The sequence below is a fragment of the Artemia franciscana genome, chromosome 20 (genome assembly GCF_032884065.1).
Source record: "Artemia franciscana chromosome 20, ASM3288406v1, whole genome shotgun sequence".
NCBI lineage: Eukaryota > Metazoa > Arthropoda > Branchiopoda > Anostraca > Artemiidae > Artemia > Artemia franciscana.
The window spans coordinates 24,352,944-24,371,940 of NC_088882.1; the positions used below are offsets into that span (position 1 = coordinate 24,352,944).

An 18,997-nucleotide genomic window follows, 5' to 3' on the forward strand; every position below is an offset into this window, starting at 1 on the left:
CTCGTGTTTTTTTTCCCACCAAGTTTCATCCCGATCCCTCCACTCTAAGTGTTTTCTAAGTTTTAGGTTTCCCCCTCCCAACTCCCCCCCCAATGTCACCAGATCTGGTCGGGTTTAAAATAAGAGCTCTGAGCCACGATATCCTTCTAAATATCAAATTTCATTGAGATCCGATCTCCCGTTCGTAAGTTAAAAATACCTATTTTTTTTTATTTTTCAGAAATATCCCCCCCCCCAACTACCCCAAAGAGAGCGGATCCGTTCCGTTTATGTCAATCATCTATCTAGGACTTGTGTTTATTTTTCCCACCATGTTTCATTCCGATCCCTCCACTCTCAGTGTTTTCCAAGTTTTAGGTTTCCCCCTCCCAACTCCCCGCCCCCGTCACCAGATCCGGTCGGGATTTAAAATAAGAGCTCTAAGACACGATATCCTTCTACCATCAAATTTCATTGAGATCCGATCACCCGTTCGTAAGTTGAAAATACCTCATTTTTTTCTAATTTTTAAGAATTATTACCCCCCCCCCCCAACTACCCCAAAGAGAGCGAATCAGTTCCGCTTATGTCAATCATGTATCTGGGACTTGCGCTTATTTTTCCCATCAAGTTTCATCCCGATCCCTCCACTTTAAGTGTTTTCCAAGATTTTAGGTTTCCCCCCTCCAACTCCCCCCAATGTCATCAGATCCGGTCGGGATTTAAAATAAGAGCTCTGAGACACAATATCATTCCAAACATCAAATTTCATTAAGATCCAATTACCCGCTCATAAGTTAAAAATACTTCATTTTTTCTGTTTTTTCCGAATTAACCGGCCCCCCACTCCCCCCCAGATGGTCAAATCGGGAAAACGACTATTTCTAATTTAATCTGGTCCGGTCCCTGATACGCTGGCCAAATTTCATCGTCCTAACTTACCTGGAAGTGCCTAAAGTAGCAAAACCGGGACCGACAGACAGACAAACCGACAGAATTGGCGATTGCTATATGTCACTTGGTTAATACCAAGTGCCATAAAAACACAAAAATAAATTATTATTTTTTTGCAAAAAAAGGAAACAATTAATCTTCCGAACAAAGGTTTGAATTTGTTTTTGCCACAACCTACCAATCTTCCCTGGTCCACCTCCAGAAAAGCCAAAAATTTCAACCACCTTTTTAATAAAAAGATTATTTGACTTTCTTTTGCACAAAGTTAAGTTACCAGCCGCTCTAATACTTTCCGGGAGACTATTCCACACTGATACAACATTGTTCCAATAGGGAAATCCGACCTCGTTGAGTGTCGGATTTCTTGAATGAGGTGATAAATATTTCTTGTGCCATATTCATACTACTACTACTACTAACAACTAACCGCAGGACCAAGCTGCCTGAGGCCAACACAGCTACCTTCGCTCCTCATCCATCCCAGTCCATTCAAAATCTCCCTCTTTACACCCTTCAAGGAGATTTCCATTTCCTTTAAATCTTTCTTTATGACATCCTCCTAGCCCAATTGTGGACGACCTACTTTCCGTTTAGCCTTAGACAGTTAGCCAAAATTGACAATCTTCAGCAATCTGTCATCCTTTATCTGTAGAACGTGCCCTAGCCATCCCAAACTTTCTCTCATTATAGCCCTAGAAAGCGGGATTGGACCATACTTTTCGAACAGCCTACTGTTTGAAATACTGTCAGTAAGCCGGGTACCCAGAACAATCCGTTGGCAATTCCTCTGGAAAACATCTAGCAAATCTTCATCCGCTTTTTGGAGCACCCATGCTTAAGAGCCATATTTGACTACTTTAATCACTTTAGCTTCCAGAACTCTAATCTGGGATAGCTGACTTATCTACCTATTTTTCCAAACTTTTTTTTTTAACTGTGAAAAAACACCCTGAGCCATGGCTATTCTACTTTTAACATCTTCACTGCTATCACTGTCTTTACTAATAATTAAATAAAAAAACAAGTTTTTTTTTTAACTGAGAGTAAGAAGCGACATTAAAACTTAAAACGAACAGAAATTACTTCGTATATGAAAGGGGTTGCTTGCTCATCAACACCCCGCTCTTTACGCTAAAGTTTGACTCTTTCTCTCAACTATACTTTTTAAAACAGAAAGAAACTTTAGCGTAAAGAGCGGGGCATTGATGAGAAAGCAGCCCCTTTCATATACGAAGTAATTTCTGTTCGTTTTAAGTTTTAATGTCGCTCCTTACTTTCAGTGGAAAAAACCTCTTTTTTAAATTTAATTTCTGAAGGTTTTTGAATCAATTCATGTTTTGATTTTGGCTCTCCGCAGATGAATAATTAAAACGAAATTTGCATATTTTTCTTTGGCTAAGTGGCTTTCTCATAGTTTTGATCAAATGATTTTGAGAAAAAAGGAGCGGGGGAGGAGGCCTAGTTGCCCTCCGATTTTTTGGTTACTTAAACAGGCAACTAGAGCTTTTAATTTTTTTACGAATGTTTTTATTAGTAAAATATATATGTAACTTACAAGTTAGCTTACGTAACGAACTTTTGTATTCTCATGTTTTTATTAAGTATATGAGAAGGTTCGTCCCCTCGTCAGTACCTCGCTCTTTATACTAAAGCTTAAATTTTGTCCTAATTCCTAAAGAATGATCCCTAAATCACAAAAGCCGTAGAATAAATAGTTGAAATTACTAAAAATACTTTAGCGTAAAGAGAGAGGTATTAGGAGGAGGTGAGCCCCTCATATGCGCAATAATTTCTGTTCGTTTTAAGTTTTAATGCTGCTCCTTACTTCCAGTTGAAAAAACTTTTTCATATTTATTTTTTCATTGATTTTTTTTAAATAATGCTAGAAACGTCTGAAAACGTCTGTACACTTCCCAATAAACATTACTATATGTAAGCACTGGTCAAAGTTTGTAACTTGTAGCCCCTCCCACGGGGATTGTGGGGGAGTAAGTCGTCCCCAAAGACATAGTTAGAAGGTTTTTCGACTACGCTAAATAAGACGGCTATCTCAGAATTTTGATCCGTTGACTTTGGGAAAATAATTAGCGTGGGAGGAGGCCTAGGTGCCCTCCATTTTTTGGTCTCTTAAAAATGGCACTAGAACTTTTAATTTCCGTTAGAATGAGCCCTTTCGCAACATTCTAGGATCACGGGGTCAATACGATCACCCCTGGGAAAAAAAACAAACAAACAAATAAACACGCATCTGTGATTTGCCTTCTGGCAAAAAATACAAAATTCCACATCTTTGTAGATAGGAGCTTGAAACTTCTACAGTAGGGTTCTCTGATACGTTCAATCTGATGGTGTGATTTTCGTTAAGATTTTATGACTTTTAGGGGGTGTTTCCCCCTTTTTTCTAAAATAAGGCAAATTTTCTCAGGCTCCTAACTTTGATGGGTATAACTAAACTTAAAGAAACTTGTATCTTCAAAATCAGCATTAAAATGCGATTCTTTTGATGTAGCTATTGGTATCAAAATTCCATTTTTTTGAGTTTTGGTTACTATTGAGCCGGGTCGCTCCTTACTACAGTTCGTTACCACGAACTGTTTGATACTATCAAAAGAAGTGGAGCTGTCCACCTGATAAATTTTTTCGTTACCTAATGTCACCTTTTCATCTTCACTTATTCCTAGCTTTAGTGACTCAGTCTTCTTAACATTAATTTCCAAACCTATTCTGGCACCCTGAACTCACAAAAACTCTAAAAATTCATTCATTTTGCTCAAACTTTCATCTAGTATGCTTAAATCATCAGCATAATCTAAGTCCAGGAGAGTTTTTCCTCCTCATTTGATTTCATGGTCTCCCATTGTCTTTCCTGTGCACCTTTAGACGATGTCTATCAAAATGATCCATATAAAGGGGGATAGAACAACCCTACTTAACTCCTGATTTGACACGAAACCAGCAGCTAACCCCATATCCTACCTTAACCACAGCATTGTTTTTTTCGTGCAAAGCACTACTTACTTTAATACATTAAATGAAAAAAAATTTTTTGTTCGTTTTAAGTTTTAATGCTGTAACCCCCCTCAACTTCTCCCCCCCTCCAAACCAAAAAATCCCTCTGAAAACGTCTGTACTCTTCCCAATAGCCATTAGTATATGTATACAACGGTCATAGTTTGTAACTTGCAGCCCCTCCCGCCGGGACTGTGGGGGATTAAGTCGTCTCCAAAGACATAGTTATTAGGTTTTTCGACTCTGTTGAATAAAATGGCTATCTCAGAATTTTGATCCGGTAACTTCGGGGAAAACATGAGCGTGGGAGGGGGCCTAGGTGCCTTTCAATTTTTATCACTTAAAAAGGGCACTAGAACTTTTGTATTCCGTTAGAATGGGCCCTCTTGCGACATTCTAGGACCACTGAGTCGATACGATCACCCCTGGGAAAAAAAACAACAACAAAAAAACAAATAAACACGCATCCGTGATCTGTCTTCTGGCAAAAAATGCGAAATTCCACATTTTTGTAGATAGGAGCTTGAACATCTACAATTGGATTCTCTGATACGCTGAATCTGATGGTGTGATTTTCGTTAAGATTGTATTACTTTTTGGGGGTGTTTCCTCCTATTTTCTAAAATAAGGCAAATTTTCTCAGGCTCGTAACTTTTGATGGTAAGACTAAACTTGATGAAACTTATATATTTAAAATCAGCATTAACATACGGTTCTTTTCATGTATCTATTGGTATCAAAATTCCATTTTTTAGAGTTTTGGTTTCTATTAAGCCGGGTCGCTCCTTACTACAGTTCGTTACTACGAACTGTTTGATTTGTCTGTTATACTATACAATGATAAGGCTTTTGCTAAGGCTGTTCTATCAACAGAATCGAACGCTTGCTTATAATCTATAAAACTGAAAAATGAACTTCTTAATTATAAACCTAATAGTAAAAATTTAGTCGACACATCCTCTAAGCTGAAGTCCAAGAGACAATTTATTTATACACTGGAATACAAAAACTGATTGCTGGTAGTCATGCTGCTGTCTAGTCTTCAAAACATAAAGCTGATAAAGCTATGACTTTACGCTTTACGCCTCGCTCTTTACGCTAAAGTTTGACTCTTTCTCTTAACTCTACTTTTTAAAACAGTAAGAAACTTTAGCGTAAAGAGCGGGGCGTTGAGGGGGAAAAGCCCCTTTCATATTCGGAGTAATTTCTGTTCGTTTAAAGTTTTAATGTTGCTCCTTACTTTCATTTTAAAAAACTTGTTTTTTTTTATTTAATTTCTGGACGTTTTTGAATTAATGGATGTTTTGATCTTTGCTCTCCGCACATAAATAATTAAAACGAAATTTGCATATAAATGAATTGCAATTAATCGGAAGATTTTAAGAAAAAGGAGCGGGGGAGGAGGCCTAGTTGCCCTCCAATTTTTCATTACTCAAAAAAGCAAGTATAACCTTTAATTTTTTACAAATGTTTTCATTGATAAAAAATATACGTAACTTACGAATTAACTTACGTAACGAACTTCTATATTCGTATTTTTTTATTGCGTTTGTGAGGGGGTTCAACTGTCGTCGATACCTCGCTCTTTACACTAAAGCTAAAATCTTGTCCCAATTCCTTAAGAATGACCTGTGAATCACAAAGGCCGTAGAATAAATAGTTGAAATTACTAAAAATACTTTAGCGTAAAGAGTGTGGTATAACGAGGAGGTAAACCCCTCATATGCGTAATGATTTTTGTTCGTTTTAAGTTTTAATGCTGCTCCTTAATTTCAGTAAAAAAAAACTTTTCATATTTTTTTTCTTGTTTTTTCAAATAATGCAAGAAAATCCTGCGCCCCCTTCATTAAAATTCTCTTCCCCCATGAGAAATTTCTCCATGGAAATATCCTCCCTCAACTCTCCCCCCTGAAAAAATCCCCCTGAAAACGTCTGTACACTTCCCAGTAATCATTACTATATGTAAACACAGGTCAAAGTTTGTAATTTGCAGCCTCTCCAACGGGGACTGCAGGGGAGTACGTCGTCCCTAAAGACATAGTTATTAGGTATTTCGACTATGGTGAATAAAATGGCTATCTCAGAATTTTGATCCGGTGACTTTTGGGAAAAAGTGAGCGTGGGAGGGGGCCTAGGTGCCCTCCAATTTTTTTGGTCACTTAAAAAGGGCACTAGAACTTTAATTTCCGTTAGAATGAGCCCTGTCGCGACATTCTAGGACCACTCAGTCGATACGATCACCCCTGGGGAAAAAAAAACAACAAAAAAACAAATAAACACGCATTCGTGATCTGTCTTCTGGCAAAAATGCGAAATTCCACATTGTTGTAGATAGGAGCTTGAAACTTCTACAATAAGGTTCTCTGATACGCTGAATCTGATGGTGTGATTTTCGTTAAGATTGTATGACTTTAGTGGGTGTTTCTCCTATTTTTTAAAATGAGGCAAAGTTTCTAAGGCTCGTAACTTTTGATAGGTATAACTGATCTTGATGAAACTTATATATTCAAAATCAGCATTAAAATGCGTAAATAACATCAAAATCAGGTTTGCATAACATCTTTTGATGTTCTCAGGTGCGTGTGTTTAAATTTTTGTGGTTAAAATTTTGGGAATCTTGGTGCACCGAACGATCCGTAAGATCTTGTGCGAAATATAACCAATCTGGAACAAAAAGTGTTTTGCTCACATATTGGCCCTCTAGCAACTCCCAATAAAACGCATAATTTTCTTGTCCCAGAGAACGATCTACGAAAGTACTGAGCTAATTCGACAACCAGGATTAAAGATTCTCGCCTTTCTCATTATAAAAGCTATATGTAAACAGTTGTCATCTTGCATAATTTACGACCCTTGCCCTTTTGCAACCCTTTCTTGTTCCTTTCGCCAAGAGTGTCTGAAAATTAAAACCATCTCCCAAGCCGTTTCAAAATTTAAATGGCCCGTTTCCGTTCCCGTGATATTGCATATATGTTTTTTTTAACCCCAGACGCACTTGTGTCCTTTGTTTTAGTTCTGACCTTTCCTCCAAGTCATAACTTAATGTCTGCTCCACCCTCAAAATACACTATAAGTTTCAATGTAATACCATAAGTTGTTCCTGAGTTATTGCAGATACACGATTTTGATTTCACAAACACGCTGTCTCGATGCCTGGATACAAAGAATGTCTATTGATTTGGGCCTGTCCCATTTCTAAAGTCAAAATTTAAAATTTACTTGAACCTCACCAGTAAGTCTCTTGAAATTTCAACTTGACCTCTTCAGCTACTAGTTTCGGATACTGAGATATTACAGACGTGGTGTATTGGTAACTGGGATGCAGACATCGTCTTCTGATTTATTCCAACATCCCTGAAAGTTTCAACTTATTGCCCATATATATCCTTGAGATACTGCAGATATGCTATTTTAACAACCTGGTAGCAAAGAATGTCTTCTGATTGATCTATCTACTTAATCATGTATAAATTAAAAAATGGGAGTTCACAGTGCGGAAACATTATTATTGTCTGGAAGTGAGATACAAATGGCTTAACCTCTTTAATCTCCTCAAAAACTAAAATTCCTTCTTACTTGCCTCACCCTCCCCCTTCCTTTGCAAAACAGTATCTGAAACTTTCAACTCCCTCCCTCAAGCCGTTTCCAAGAAATTGCAGATATAGTACTTCAATGAACTGCCCTAGCCTCCTTCCAAAGTCAAAACAAAGTTCACTTGACGACTCCCCTTTTTCCCAGTACATTCTCAAAGTTTAAGCTAGATCCATTAGGCCAGTACTGCATTAAGTCATTCCCAAAATAAATGTAAGTAATTTCAAAAATCAGGTGCACATAGCGTCTTTTGATTTACTCGACTATGTGGGTCATTTTTAGAATATTTGTCCAATCGATTCAAAACTTAGAGGACCCTTTTACACAATAAAAAATTGGGAAAGAAACGTTGACTCACCCGAAAACAGGGCGCAAAAAAGAGCAAAAAGCTTCATGGTGTCCTAGACAACTTGAAACTCAATACTGTAAGAGCCTGGGGCAAAGGGACTTCAGTATACAAAAAAAAACTAGTTCGAGGGCATGAGCCGCAACAAAAAGGGCCCGAAAACAAACCTAAATGTTTTTCTGATCGTCTTGAAAACTATATCCTTAGGCAATGGGAACCCCAAAGCACAAGATAAAGTTAAAAATTTAGTGTTCTTAAAAATGAAGCTCAAAAGTGGTCCAGAATTTTTTAATTAGGACAAGAGCTGCTTAAGTAAAGAGCTCAATAATGGTCTAAAAACGTTCTTTCTAATTTGTCTCAAATATTCAAGGATCGTTTCCTGGACTAAAGTAACCGCACATTTTCGTCAGAAGGGATTAGGGGGGTTAGCCCTGAAGTCGGTCAACTTTATATATGGTCAGCGCAATAATTCTATCCTTCCGCTCTTGGACCAGGAGGAACCCGATAAACAAGAAAAAATACGTTGGCTCCTCTGAAAAGTGATAAAAAGGTTCTAATTTTTCTATAAAAATTTTTCTAGAAAAAAATTCTAGAGGTATAACAATCTAGATATAACCAATACAGTGTGTTGTCACAAAATGGCCCATAAGTTAAAATGGTATTCACATGCTGGTAAGAAAGCTAACCTTATTGATGATGTAATTGTAAACCGGAGACTGGCAGGATCGATACAAGATACTAGGGTATATAGGAGTCCTATTACTGAAGTGAAAAGTAAAGATCAACATCTAGTAGTGTCTAGGGTTAATCTAAAGCTGAAATTTAGGAAGGGGAACTACGTTCTGGGAAGCTATAATGCTGATTGACTCCAAGATGAGAATCTGCGAGAAACTTTTCGGGGACAGATTACTACAGGCGGCTTGGTGGTGCAGTAAGTTGTTAATAGTAGTAGTTAATACTACTAACAACTTCAAAATATATTGAGGGGGAAGTTGAACTAAATAAAAAAAAACTATTGGCAAGTAGGTTATCAACAGAGCGCATCATCAATATCCTTAGAACGGCTTGGCGCATGAATTCTAATTTTCTAATAATTCTAAAAAAAAATTCTAATTTTTTCCGAATGGCTTGAAGCTTCCACCAGCAAGTTCTCGAGTCAAAGAAAACGTAAAAAAATTAGCTTAGGGGCACTGGATCTCTAAAATAGGCCTTTTGTTTATTGGCTAGAAACTTTTATCTGTAGTTCCTTGTGAAGGTTAATTCACGAAAAAATCTCCAACAAGCCCTTTTTTGGACAGATTTAAGCGTAAAGCCGTAGTTGTCTGGGTCAAATGAACCTTAATGTACAAGAAAAATTTTACTTGGGTGACAAGAAATCTGGTTGGTTTGAAACTTTCAAGAATCGTTCCCTGGGCTAAGAGAACCATAAATTTTTCGTAGGAGAGGGAGGGTGTTATAAATTAAATTATCGTTTAATTAAATTATTGATTGATAAATTTAAACAAAAAAAGAAGAAAAAGGGTCAAAAACATCAACTAAATCAGGGTTTTAGCAATCTTTAGAACCTTGTGTTCTTTCTAGCAATAAATTTTAAGCTAGGACTTAGGTTTTAGTTCTACTAAATCATCGCTAATTGGCAGCAAATCCTACATATTCAAAATTTTAGCCCAGTGAAAACAGAAAAAAATTCTTACCTTCAGTCTTCTAATTTCTTTCCTATAATACTTAAAGAATTGTTAAAATTAATCGAATTCCATTTGGGTTTGGCTCGATGTAATCTGTGTCGTGGTGTGCTTCTTATAGGAAGTCTCGATGTTCAGAGGATCAAATAATATTATCCAACAAAAGCACTTAAAGCATATGCATTTAAAGAGTTTCTTACTTGCAGGTTTACTGACTTTCATTCGGGTGCAGCTCGCTGTACTCCATCTCGTGCAGCACTTCTTACAGGAAGACTCGGTATTCGAACAGGTGTTGTTCAAAATTTTGACGTTGATGCCAAAGGAGGCTTACCTGCAGAAGAAGAAACAGTTGCTGATGTTCTTAAACGAGGCGGTTATTCAACATATATGATAGGTAGGTCATATGCTTTGCGTAATGTGTTTTAGATTCACATTTACATTCCATAAAAAAGTTCTTCAAAGAAAAATGAAGAGCTCTATTTAGCCAAAAATGAGCAGAAATAAAAAAAATAAACGAAACTCTAAATGAACAGAAATTAAAATTATTAGCCGAGTCAAACTCAAAACGAGCAAAAATTAACATGAAGGGGTGATAAGCCCATGCCTTCTCAAGACCACAGTATAGTTTGCGCTATACTAAAAAAGAAAGAAAAGAAAAGAAAAAAACGTGCATTGTCAGTTTAATTGACATATATTCCTTAAAGTATTGATAATTTTTATTTATGAAAGTAAAATATGAAACAATGAAAGTGAAGACAATTAAAGTTTATTTTTTTTTAGTAAAGCGCAAATTATGGTCGTCTTGAGAAGGCATTGGGGTTATCAGCCCTACTCATGTTGATTTCTGCTTGTTTTGTGTTTCAATTGGCTATTTACTGTAATTTGTGGTCATTTTGAGTTTCAGTTATTTTGTTTTAATGAAAAAAAAAATATCTCATATCTTTTCGGTTTTTTTCTTTGAAAATTAATATTTTGAGTTGATATTTTGATGCTGGAGAAAGTTTTCTTCGATTTTAAATTGAAATTAAACTTAATATCATTCCCAAAAGATTATATCTATGCTCTGTGACAATCCGGATGCACCTACACTCTTTTTATTTATTTAAATTGTAAGAGCAGAGGTAGTAATAGTAGTAGCCCCAAAAGTTTCAACTTAGTAGCCTACCCCTAGTTGTTCTCGATACATTGCTGAGGTGTGTTATTGGCAACCATAAAATCAATGCCTTTTGATTTAGTTTAAAACAACATTTAGTTTTAAAAGATAATGGACCATTTGTATTATTGTAGGGAGTTGACATCCCAATATCCCTAAGACATAGTTGCTGGACTGTTCTACAATGCTGAACAAAATGGATGTCTAGAAATTTTGACTGGATGCTTTTGGAACATGAATGGGATTGAGAGAGAGGATGCTTGCCCTCCAATCTCTTTTTACTCTTTCAAAAGGCACTAGAGCTTTTAAATTTGAATCAAATTAGCTCCTTTACAAGTTTTAATAATATTTCTGGTAATTATAGAGTGGTACTACCTCTCTATTATATTTCTTATATGCCCCTTTGAAAACCTGCATGCATACAGTTCTTCTTGTTTAATTGAAACTCCTCCTAAGCGTTTCCTAAAAGTTTCACTCACCTTAATGCCCTTAGGGTGATTCGTTATAGTACCTGCAGTGGTAGTATTAAAAGTATACACATAGTGCCTTCTGGCCAGTTAAAATCCCCCAAAACGTACCCTTAAATGTATAACTTAATAATATTAGTTTTTCTTGAGATATTGCTTTGTAACCTTTTTGAAAGTCCACATGCTCATAGTTTGTTTTGATTTATTTTAACATCCACATAAATATTCCTTAAAAGGGTGCTATAGCAGTACGCGCATAGCACCTCTGGTTTCTTCAACATCCCCTTCATCACACGCTGTAAGTTTCGGATTAATACCATCAACCGTTCATGAAGCATTTTTGATGGGTCCGCTTGACAGCCTTTGTGGGCATAGTGTGCTTTGAATTAGTTCCATGCAATTTATATATATCCCAAAATTTTGGTCTTATTAATCTTAATTTTAATAGCAGTAGTAGCAGTAGAATTAACTGTAGTAGCCTAAGTTTTAGTGGCTGTAGTAGTAATAGAAGTAGTAATAATAGTAACAGTAGTATGAGTAGAAGTAGTAGCAACAGGATGCAGATGTTTTCTTTTGGTTAGTTCAGCATCCCTCATAACAAGCCCTGTTATTTTCAACTTCACACAAGATATCGCTATTACCCCCTTATGACAGACTGCACGCAGATAACTTTTTGTGATTCAGTTCCCCTTCCCCCCTCAAAATCCCCTAAAAATTTCAGCGTCATACCCTTAGGCATAGCTTTAAGAGTAGTCACAGTTGTAATATTGGTATTACTAGTAAAATTATTGAATAGCGGTAAAACTACTAGCATAAGTAGTATTAACACATTACTTTTTGGTCAGTAGAACATTTCTCTTATTCAATCCTAGAAGTTTCAGCTTAATACAATTAGCCATTGCTAAGACATTGCTGGTACGTCCTTTTGATAGCCTGAATCTTCATATACTTTTTGAAATTTTCATCTCAATGCTCTTAACCTTACAAATTGTAGCAACAGAAGTAGCAGCAGTGTGCACATACTTACTTTGATAGACGACCTTCTTCAAGTATTCTCTGAAACTTCCAACTTAATCCCAAATTAATTCTTGAGATACGCTATTTTGACAATTTACATGCACATAGCATTTTTTTATTTAGTTCGAATTTTCTCCTCAATGCTGTAAATAGAGTAGTCTGGTAGCAGTAGTGGTGGCAGTTGTAGTAGCATTGGTAGCACACAAATATTGCCTTTTTGACCATATCCCTTATCATTTTTTTGAATTTTCCAAATTAATACATTAACTTATTCGTGTGTTACACTTTTGACAATTCTTCTACACATAACGTGTTTCAATAGTTCAGCACTCCCCTTAACATTCGCAGAAAGGCTCATTCAAATGCCCTTCACCTTCTTGGAAAATAACGTTCAAACATGCATACCTTTCTAAATAACTTATAATATGTGTAAACAATGAAAGAATTGCTTAGCTTATAGCCCTTGTCCTAAGGACTGTGGGGAGGTCGACATCCCCAAAGACATAGCTACTGAACCTTTCAACAAAGCTGAACAAAATAAATCTCTTAAAATTTCTGTCGCATATGTTTTGGGGAATCAGGCTTGGGTGGGGCTGATTACCCTCTATTCCTTTTGACTCTTAAAAGGGCACTAAAATTTCCGACTTACAAACAACTGAGCTACATCCAATCCGAAGCTTCTACAACCAAACATTCCATAGAAACCTTATATGCCCCGAGGCATAACTTACAACCCTTGCCCATGGGCTCTGGGGGAGTGTGTCCATCCTAAAGACATTGTTATATGATTTTTGGACTATTGGTAACAAAATAGCTATCTCACAATTTCAATTGAATTCGTTTTGTGAAAAGAAGATGTCAGGTAGGTGGGAGGCCATCCCATTCGTAAAAACCTTTTATGTCCTGGGGCAAACCCTGACGCACATTGTGTCATTTGATTCAGTTCTACCCTCTCCCCAGGTCATAGTTTAACATCCACCTCTGCCCCTTTATAGTTTGATATCGACCTCCATCCCCATACTCCCAAAGTTTGAACTTAATACTGAAGCATTTCCAGAAACATTGAACATGAGCCACTAAGATAACCAGGCAACATATGCCCCGGGTTCAACATTGCGTAATATAACTGATTGCAATTAATTTCAATAATTTATTGAATAAGTGTAATTATTTTGCTCTATTGCACGCGATTTTGAAATCAATTAAAAAAAAAATTAGAAATTCATAGATTCATTGGAACTAACCAGAGGTGTTCTTATATATATTCCATGAAATGGATTTTCCATCTGCAAAAGATCGAATTGCAGCTTATTGGACTCTGAAGCACACTAAGAAAATAATTAATTATATAAGTTTCAATAAGTTTTTATATAATATTATAATTATAATATAATGTAATAATTATAATATAATATAATAATTAATTATATAATATAATAATTATATTATAATTAATATAATTATATATAAATAATTATTATAATAAAATTATAAAATTATTATAATAATAAAATAATTATTAAAAATAATTATATATATTATATAATATAATAATATAATAATTATAATAATATAATATATTAATAATAATTATGATATATTATAATATATTAATTATATAAGTTTCAATAATTAATAATAGGTTTCAATAAGTTCTTTTGATCGCAATTCAATTATTGAAACTGGCTATTGAATGGCAAAAAAAGAGAGAAATCAATTACCATAAGCCTATTGAATGCGGGATGGTGTCCTGACTCACCTCGCTACTTAACTGTGAAGAGATTATGAGCCTCATAAGAGTCTACCGCTCAAAAAAGTTTTAGTCAACCAGCGACAAAATTTGTTTATCCCCTTCCCCTACCTCAAAAATTCCTTTCAACGCCCATCTTCTTTACTGTTCCCAACAATGCCTTTTGCTTTAACTTTTTTCTCGAGGTGGTTCTTGAGACATGGTCGATATACTTTTTTGATGACATGGATTCATACAGTTTTATTTTACCTCTGACTCTCCCCTAATTCTGGTCACTTTTTCGTTAAAACGTGTCTTTGTAAAATGGGTAATTTATATTGTTGGATTCCACCCCTGTTTCTTTTGTTTTTTCAGAAAGATGACCAGTTTTCCTTTTCGTAATTATATTTGCTTAGATTTCCTTATAGCATAATTTTCAAGTACAGGTCAAAGTCCTCTTACTAAGCTAGTAGTTTTGCAAAAAGTAAACTTTCAAGCTAAAATCTATTTTTGTCTTCTGGATGAGGCCATTGATTCTTAATATATGCGTTTGGCAATTCAATTGAAGGGCTTAATACATTAGCTTGGCCACGTCAAACTGAGACACACTCCAAGTGCTAAGATTTTTTTATGTATTAAAATATTGTGTTTTTAGTCTTCATTGAGACTCCGCTGAGGTAGTCTGTTTTACACAGTTTATAGATGTGTTTTGTGAAGTGACCTGTGGAAAAAATACAAGTGAACAGTTTTCTACAACCGTGTAGATTATTTTTCTCCGAACCCAGGCAGGTAATAAGAGAGTTTTAGAGAGACAGCTTCATTGAGTATATCTACAAAGGAGTCCGTTTACCCTCCAAAGAGATCGCTAGATACTTTAGTTGTGACCCAGGTGGTGGCATCCTTGGCCCTTTTGACCGTTTGGTCACGTTATCATAGGTATCAAAACTGCCAGTGTTGTCCCAAGATATAAATGTGGCACCAGCAGTGGTCGATACACTACAATAGTGGTGGTCGCGAGTCGCGAACCTTGGTGGCAGCGAGGCAGAGATACGTTATTTAAAGTTATTTCCCTGTATCTTTAGGGTTGACATCGACCCTAGATGCATACTTAGTAGACTTTTCAATGTTTTTGATCAAAATTACTGTCTGTCGTGTAACATGGGGAGTACAGGAGTCATAGATAGCAGAAAATGCACAGGAGAGAGGCTTGTCATCCTCATATCAATTTATCCCGTGAAAAATGACACAACACTTAAAATGTTCAATCGAATTAGCTCCTTTATAAGTTTACACGAAAAACCCTTCCATAATAAGTGATGAGGTTACTCTTTGGTTCCTTTTCTGGCCCTTGTTTGGGCCCCGTTCTGGAAGTAATCAATTCCCATCTGTATCTGGACCTCCTTAGCCCCGGAGCTTAAATAAATAAGCTTTGAGCCAATTGGAAAAACTGTTCCTTGTAGAGCCCATTGGGAGGGGGTGATCCCTGGAACACATTTAACATATTACGTGTACTTTAGTTCAGGGACTTATTCAACCTAGCTAGAGACAAAGATTTTTGTTGTAGATTTGTTTGATAATTTTGACCTATATACTGATCTCCAAGAATTTTTAACCAATCGAATATCCATATCAAGTCACCCCCTCCCTTGTCCATTTTAAAATTTATTTGAAAACAATCGACATTTAGCATTATTTAAGACCATTGCCACAGGGTGTGTGAAGGTTTAACCTTGGTGGCAAATGAATTTGAACTTTTGACTATTCTGAATATAAACAGCGAAGGGAGATGTCTGATTGCCCTCCTATCACTTTTGAATTAAAAAAAAAAGCACTAGAAATTCAAGTTTCCAATTTAATGAGACTCATCTGAAGTTTCTATGACCAGCCCTTACAAAGGGGCTTGGGAAAAAGGGGCCGAGGAACAACAAATAAGACATTACAGGCGTATGGCTCATTTCTTCAACAGCCCTATAACTGCAGAAGAAATAATATTTGTAACCGAATTGTCTGTTTTCTCGTCTCATCTTTAATACTCCTGGGCTTTTTGTAGGCAACTGATGTGGCAAAGAGAACTAGAAGTATTTGTTAGCTTTGTTTCGTCACCAGTGCAAGCATCCTAATCACCTAAAATAAAACAAAAACGGTTTTTTTTGTGCTAAATTTTGGAATTTTCCAATTATGTTTAAGGCAATGTTCGGTATCGTCATTGTGATAAGAAACTGTGGTGACTACCCATGGTAGATGACGAGGGGTTATTAATTTTTCACTTGATTCTTTTCGAAGTTTTGTTTTCACCTTGTATTTGGTAACTTTTTCCAGCTCTCGTTGTGCTTGGAATGTTTTTTTCCCTAGTCATTGCATCATTTTTACCGCTACTCAACAAACCTGACAGTCTTTTGTACTTGGTCTATTGAATGCTCTCAAAGGAGTATATCTCAGGGGTGGGTCTACCCGTGATATTCGTTTGATGTGGACATTTCTCGCTGGTTTGATTCGACATGCTTCAAACTTTCCGTATCCTGTGATTCTTCTTTAACTCCTCCGCAATCTTTCATCATAAGAGGTTTTCATTTTAGAGTACAATTAAATAAAAAAACAGTTTTTTTAACTGAAAGTAAGGAGCGACATTAAAACTTAAAACGAACAGAAATTACTTCGTATATGAAAGGGGCTGCTTCCTAATCAACGCCCCGCTCTTTACGCTAAAGTTTTATACTGTTTTAAAAAGAAGAGTTGAGAGAAAGAGTCCAACTTTAGCGTAAAGAGCGGGGCGTTGATGAGGAAGCAGCCCCTTTCATATACGAAGTAATTTAGATAACTTCAAAGACCACACTGCCTTTCCATGACGAAAGTAAAACAGTTCAAAATAGGGATGAAACCTTTTTATTGACAGTGAACAGATACAAAATTTAACTGGATATTTCGAACACATATACAGTGTTCATCATCAGCAGTAAAACATACAAAATTTACATGAATATTTCGAACACATATGCAGTGTTCATCATCAGCAGTAAAACTGATACAAAATTTAACTGGATATTTCGAACACATATACAGTGTTCACATATACACTGTATATGTGTTCGAAATATCCAGTTAAATTTTGTATCTGTTCACTGTCAATAAAAAGATTTCATCCCTATTTTGAACTGTTTTACTTACGAAGTAATTTCTGTTCGTTTTAAGTTTTAATGTCGCTCCTTACTTTTAGTTAAAAAAAAACTTGTTCTTTTATTTAATTTCCGAACGTTTTTGAATCAATGCATGTTCTGATTTTGGCTCTCCGCAGATGAACACTTAAAACGAAATTTGCATATTCCTTTTTTTTTGTCTAAATGGCTTTCTCATAGGTTTCATCGAATGATTTTCAGAAAAAAAGGAGCAGGGGAGGAAGCTTATTATCGGAAAAGGAAGCCAAAATATCGGAAGCCTCCGATTTTTTGGCTACTTAAAAGGCAACTAGAACTTTAATTTTTTACGAGTGTTTTTATTAGTAAAACATATACGTAACTTATAAATTAGCTTACGTAACGAATTTTTGTATTCTCATGTTTTTATTACATATATGAGGGGTTCACCCCCCCCCCCATCAGTACCTCGCTCTTTACACTAAAGCTTAAATTTTGTCCCAATTCATCAAGAATGGCCCCTGAATCAGAAAGGCCGTAGAATAAATAGTTGAAATTACAAAAAATAATTTAGCATAAAGAGCGAGCATTGTTTTTTTTTTTATAATGCTAGAAAATCCTGCTGTCCATTCATGGAAATTTTCTTCCCCCATGACAAATTCCTCGATAGAAAGTTCCCCCAACATATCCCCCTCTTCTCGACTCCTCCCCCAAACAAAAAATGCTCCTGAAAACGTCTGTACACTTCCCAATAACTATTACTATATGTAAGTACTGGTCAAAGCTCGTAACTTGTAGCCCCTCCCACGGGGGCTGTGGGGGAGTAAGTCGTGATCTGCCTTCTGGCAAAAAATACAAAATTCCACATTTTTGTTGATAGGAGCTTGAAACTTCTACAATTGGGGTTTCTCTGATACGGTGAATCTGATGGTGTGGTTTTTGTTAAGATTCTGTGACTTCTAGGGGATGTTACCTCCTATTCTCTAAAATAAGGCAAATTTTCTCAGGCTCGTAACTTTTGATTAGTAAGACTAAATTTGATGAAACTTATATATTTAAAATCAGCATTAAAATGCGATTCTTTTGATGTAGCTATTGGTATCAAAATTCCATTTTTTAGAATTTTGGTTACTATTGAGCCCGGGTCGCTCCTTACTACAGTTCATTACCACGAACTGTTTGATGTGCTTTTAAGCGTTTTCCCCTTTTTCCTTTTAGTACCACTATTTATTATTTTCTTGAGGATATCTAAGCAAAGATCCTTCAGGGCACATTATAAGCTGCAGTCCTAAAAGACTGCGTTAAAAATTATGCTTCCGAAAGGGTCAAAAGTCCCACCAATTCGTAAGGCTGAATGATCAATCAAATATGATCAAAAGTTACTGGTGAAGAGCGCTGATAGTAGAAGTTGAAATTCTAAAAAGAAGGAAGTTTGAAAACAATATGGTATATATATTACCATGAATGTTCGAAATTCGTGAATGCCGCAATTGACTGGCGAATGTCCGATATGCTTTTTTTTTTCTCCTTGGATTGAGTCAGCGTTGACAGTCAACCGTTTTAATTTGATACAAGGTTTGAAGATGACAGGTTAGGTTAGATTAGGTTTGGTTGGGTTATCTTTGGTTTTTAAACCATTTATTATAATTATAACCAGATTTAGTCTAACCTAAAACTAACCTACCCTAACGTAACCTAAACTAAAGCAATCTAACCTAACCTAATTTCAACTTTTACCATTATAGCTGGCACAAGAATGAAAAAGCTGACTTGCGCAGCTAATTGAATTCAAGCAGAGAAAAAGGAATTTCGGACTTTCACCAGTGAATGTCGACGTTAGCAAGATTTTGGACATTCATGGTAACCTGTACATCAAAAGATTGTAATGCTACTGATTCCAAATGTGTAAAATTCATTAAGTGTAAAATCATCCATTTCA

At 36.0% G+C, this 18,997-nt stretch overlaps 1 protein-coding gene across 2 annotated transcripts in view; it reads left to right on the plus strand.

Annotated features, from left to right (window-relative positions):
- The window catches only part of LOC136039942 (arylsulfatase G-like), a 47,718-nt gene extending 37,716 nt beyond the window's left edge, over window positions 1-10,002 (plus strand). Inside the window, exon 3 of one of the 2 annotated variants that reach the window (XR_010620596.1) lies at window positions 9,768-9,926. Coding sequence is in view for 1 of the 2 variants with exons in the window: in XM_065723944.1 (XP_065580016.1) it covers window positions 9,768-9,987 (220 nt within the window). In the remaining variant the exon portion in view is untranslated. Of the gene's footprint in view, window positions 1-9,767 lie in introns of both variants that reach the window. The other variant, XM_065723944.1, reaches the window with a different exon arrangement.
- Window positions 10,003-18,997: the final 8,995 nt, after the last annotated feature.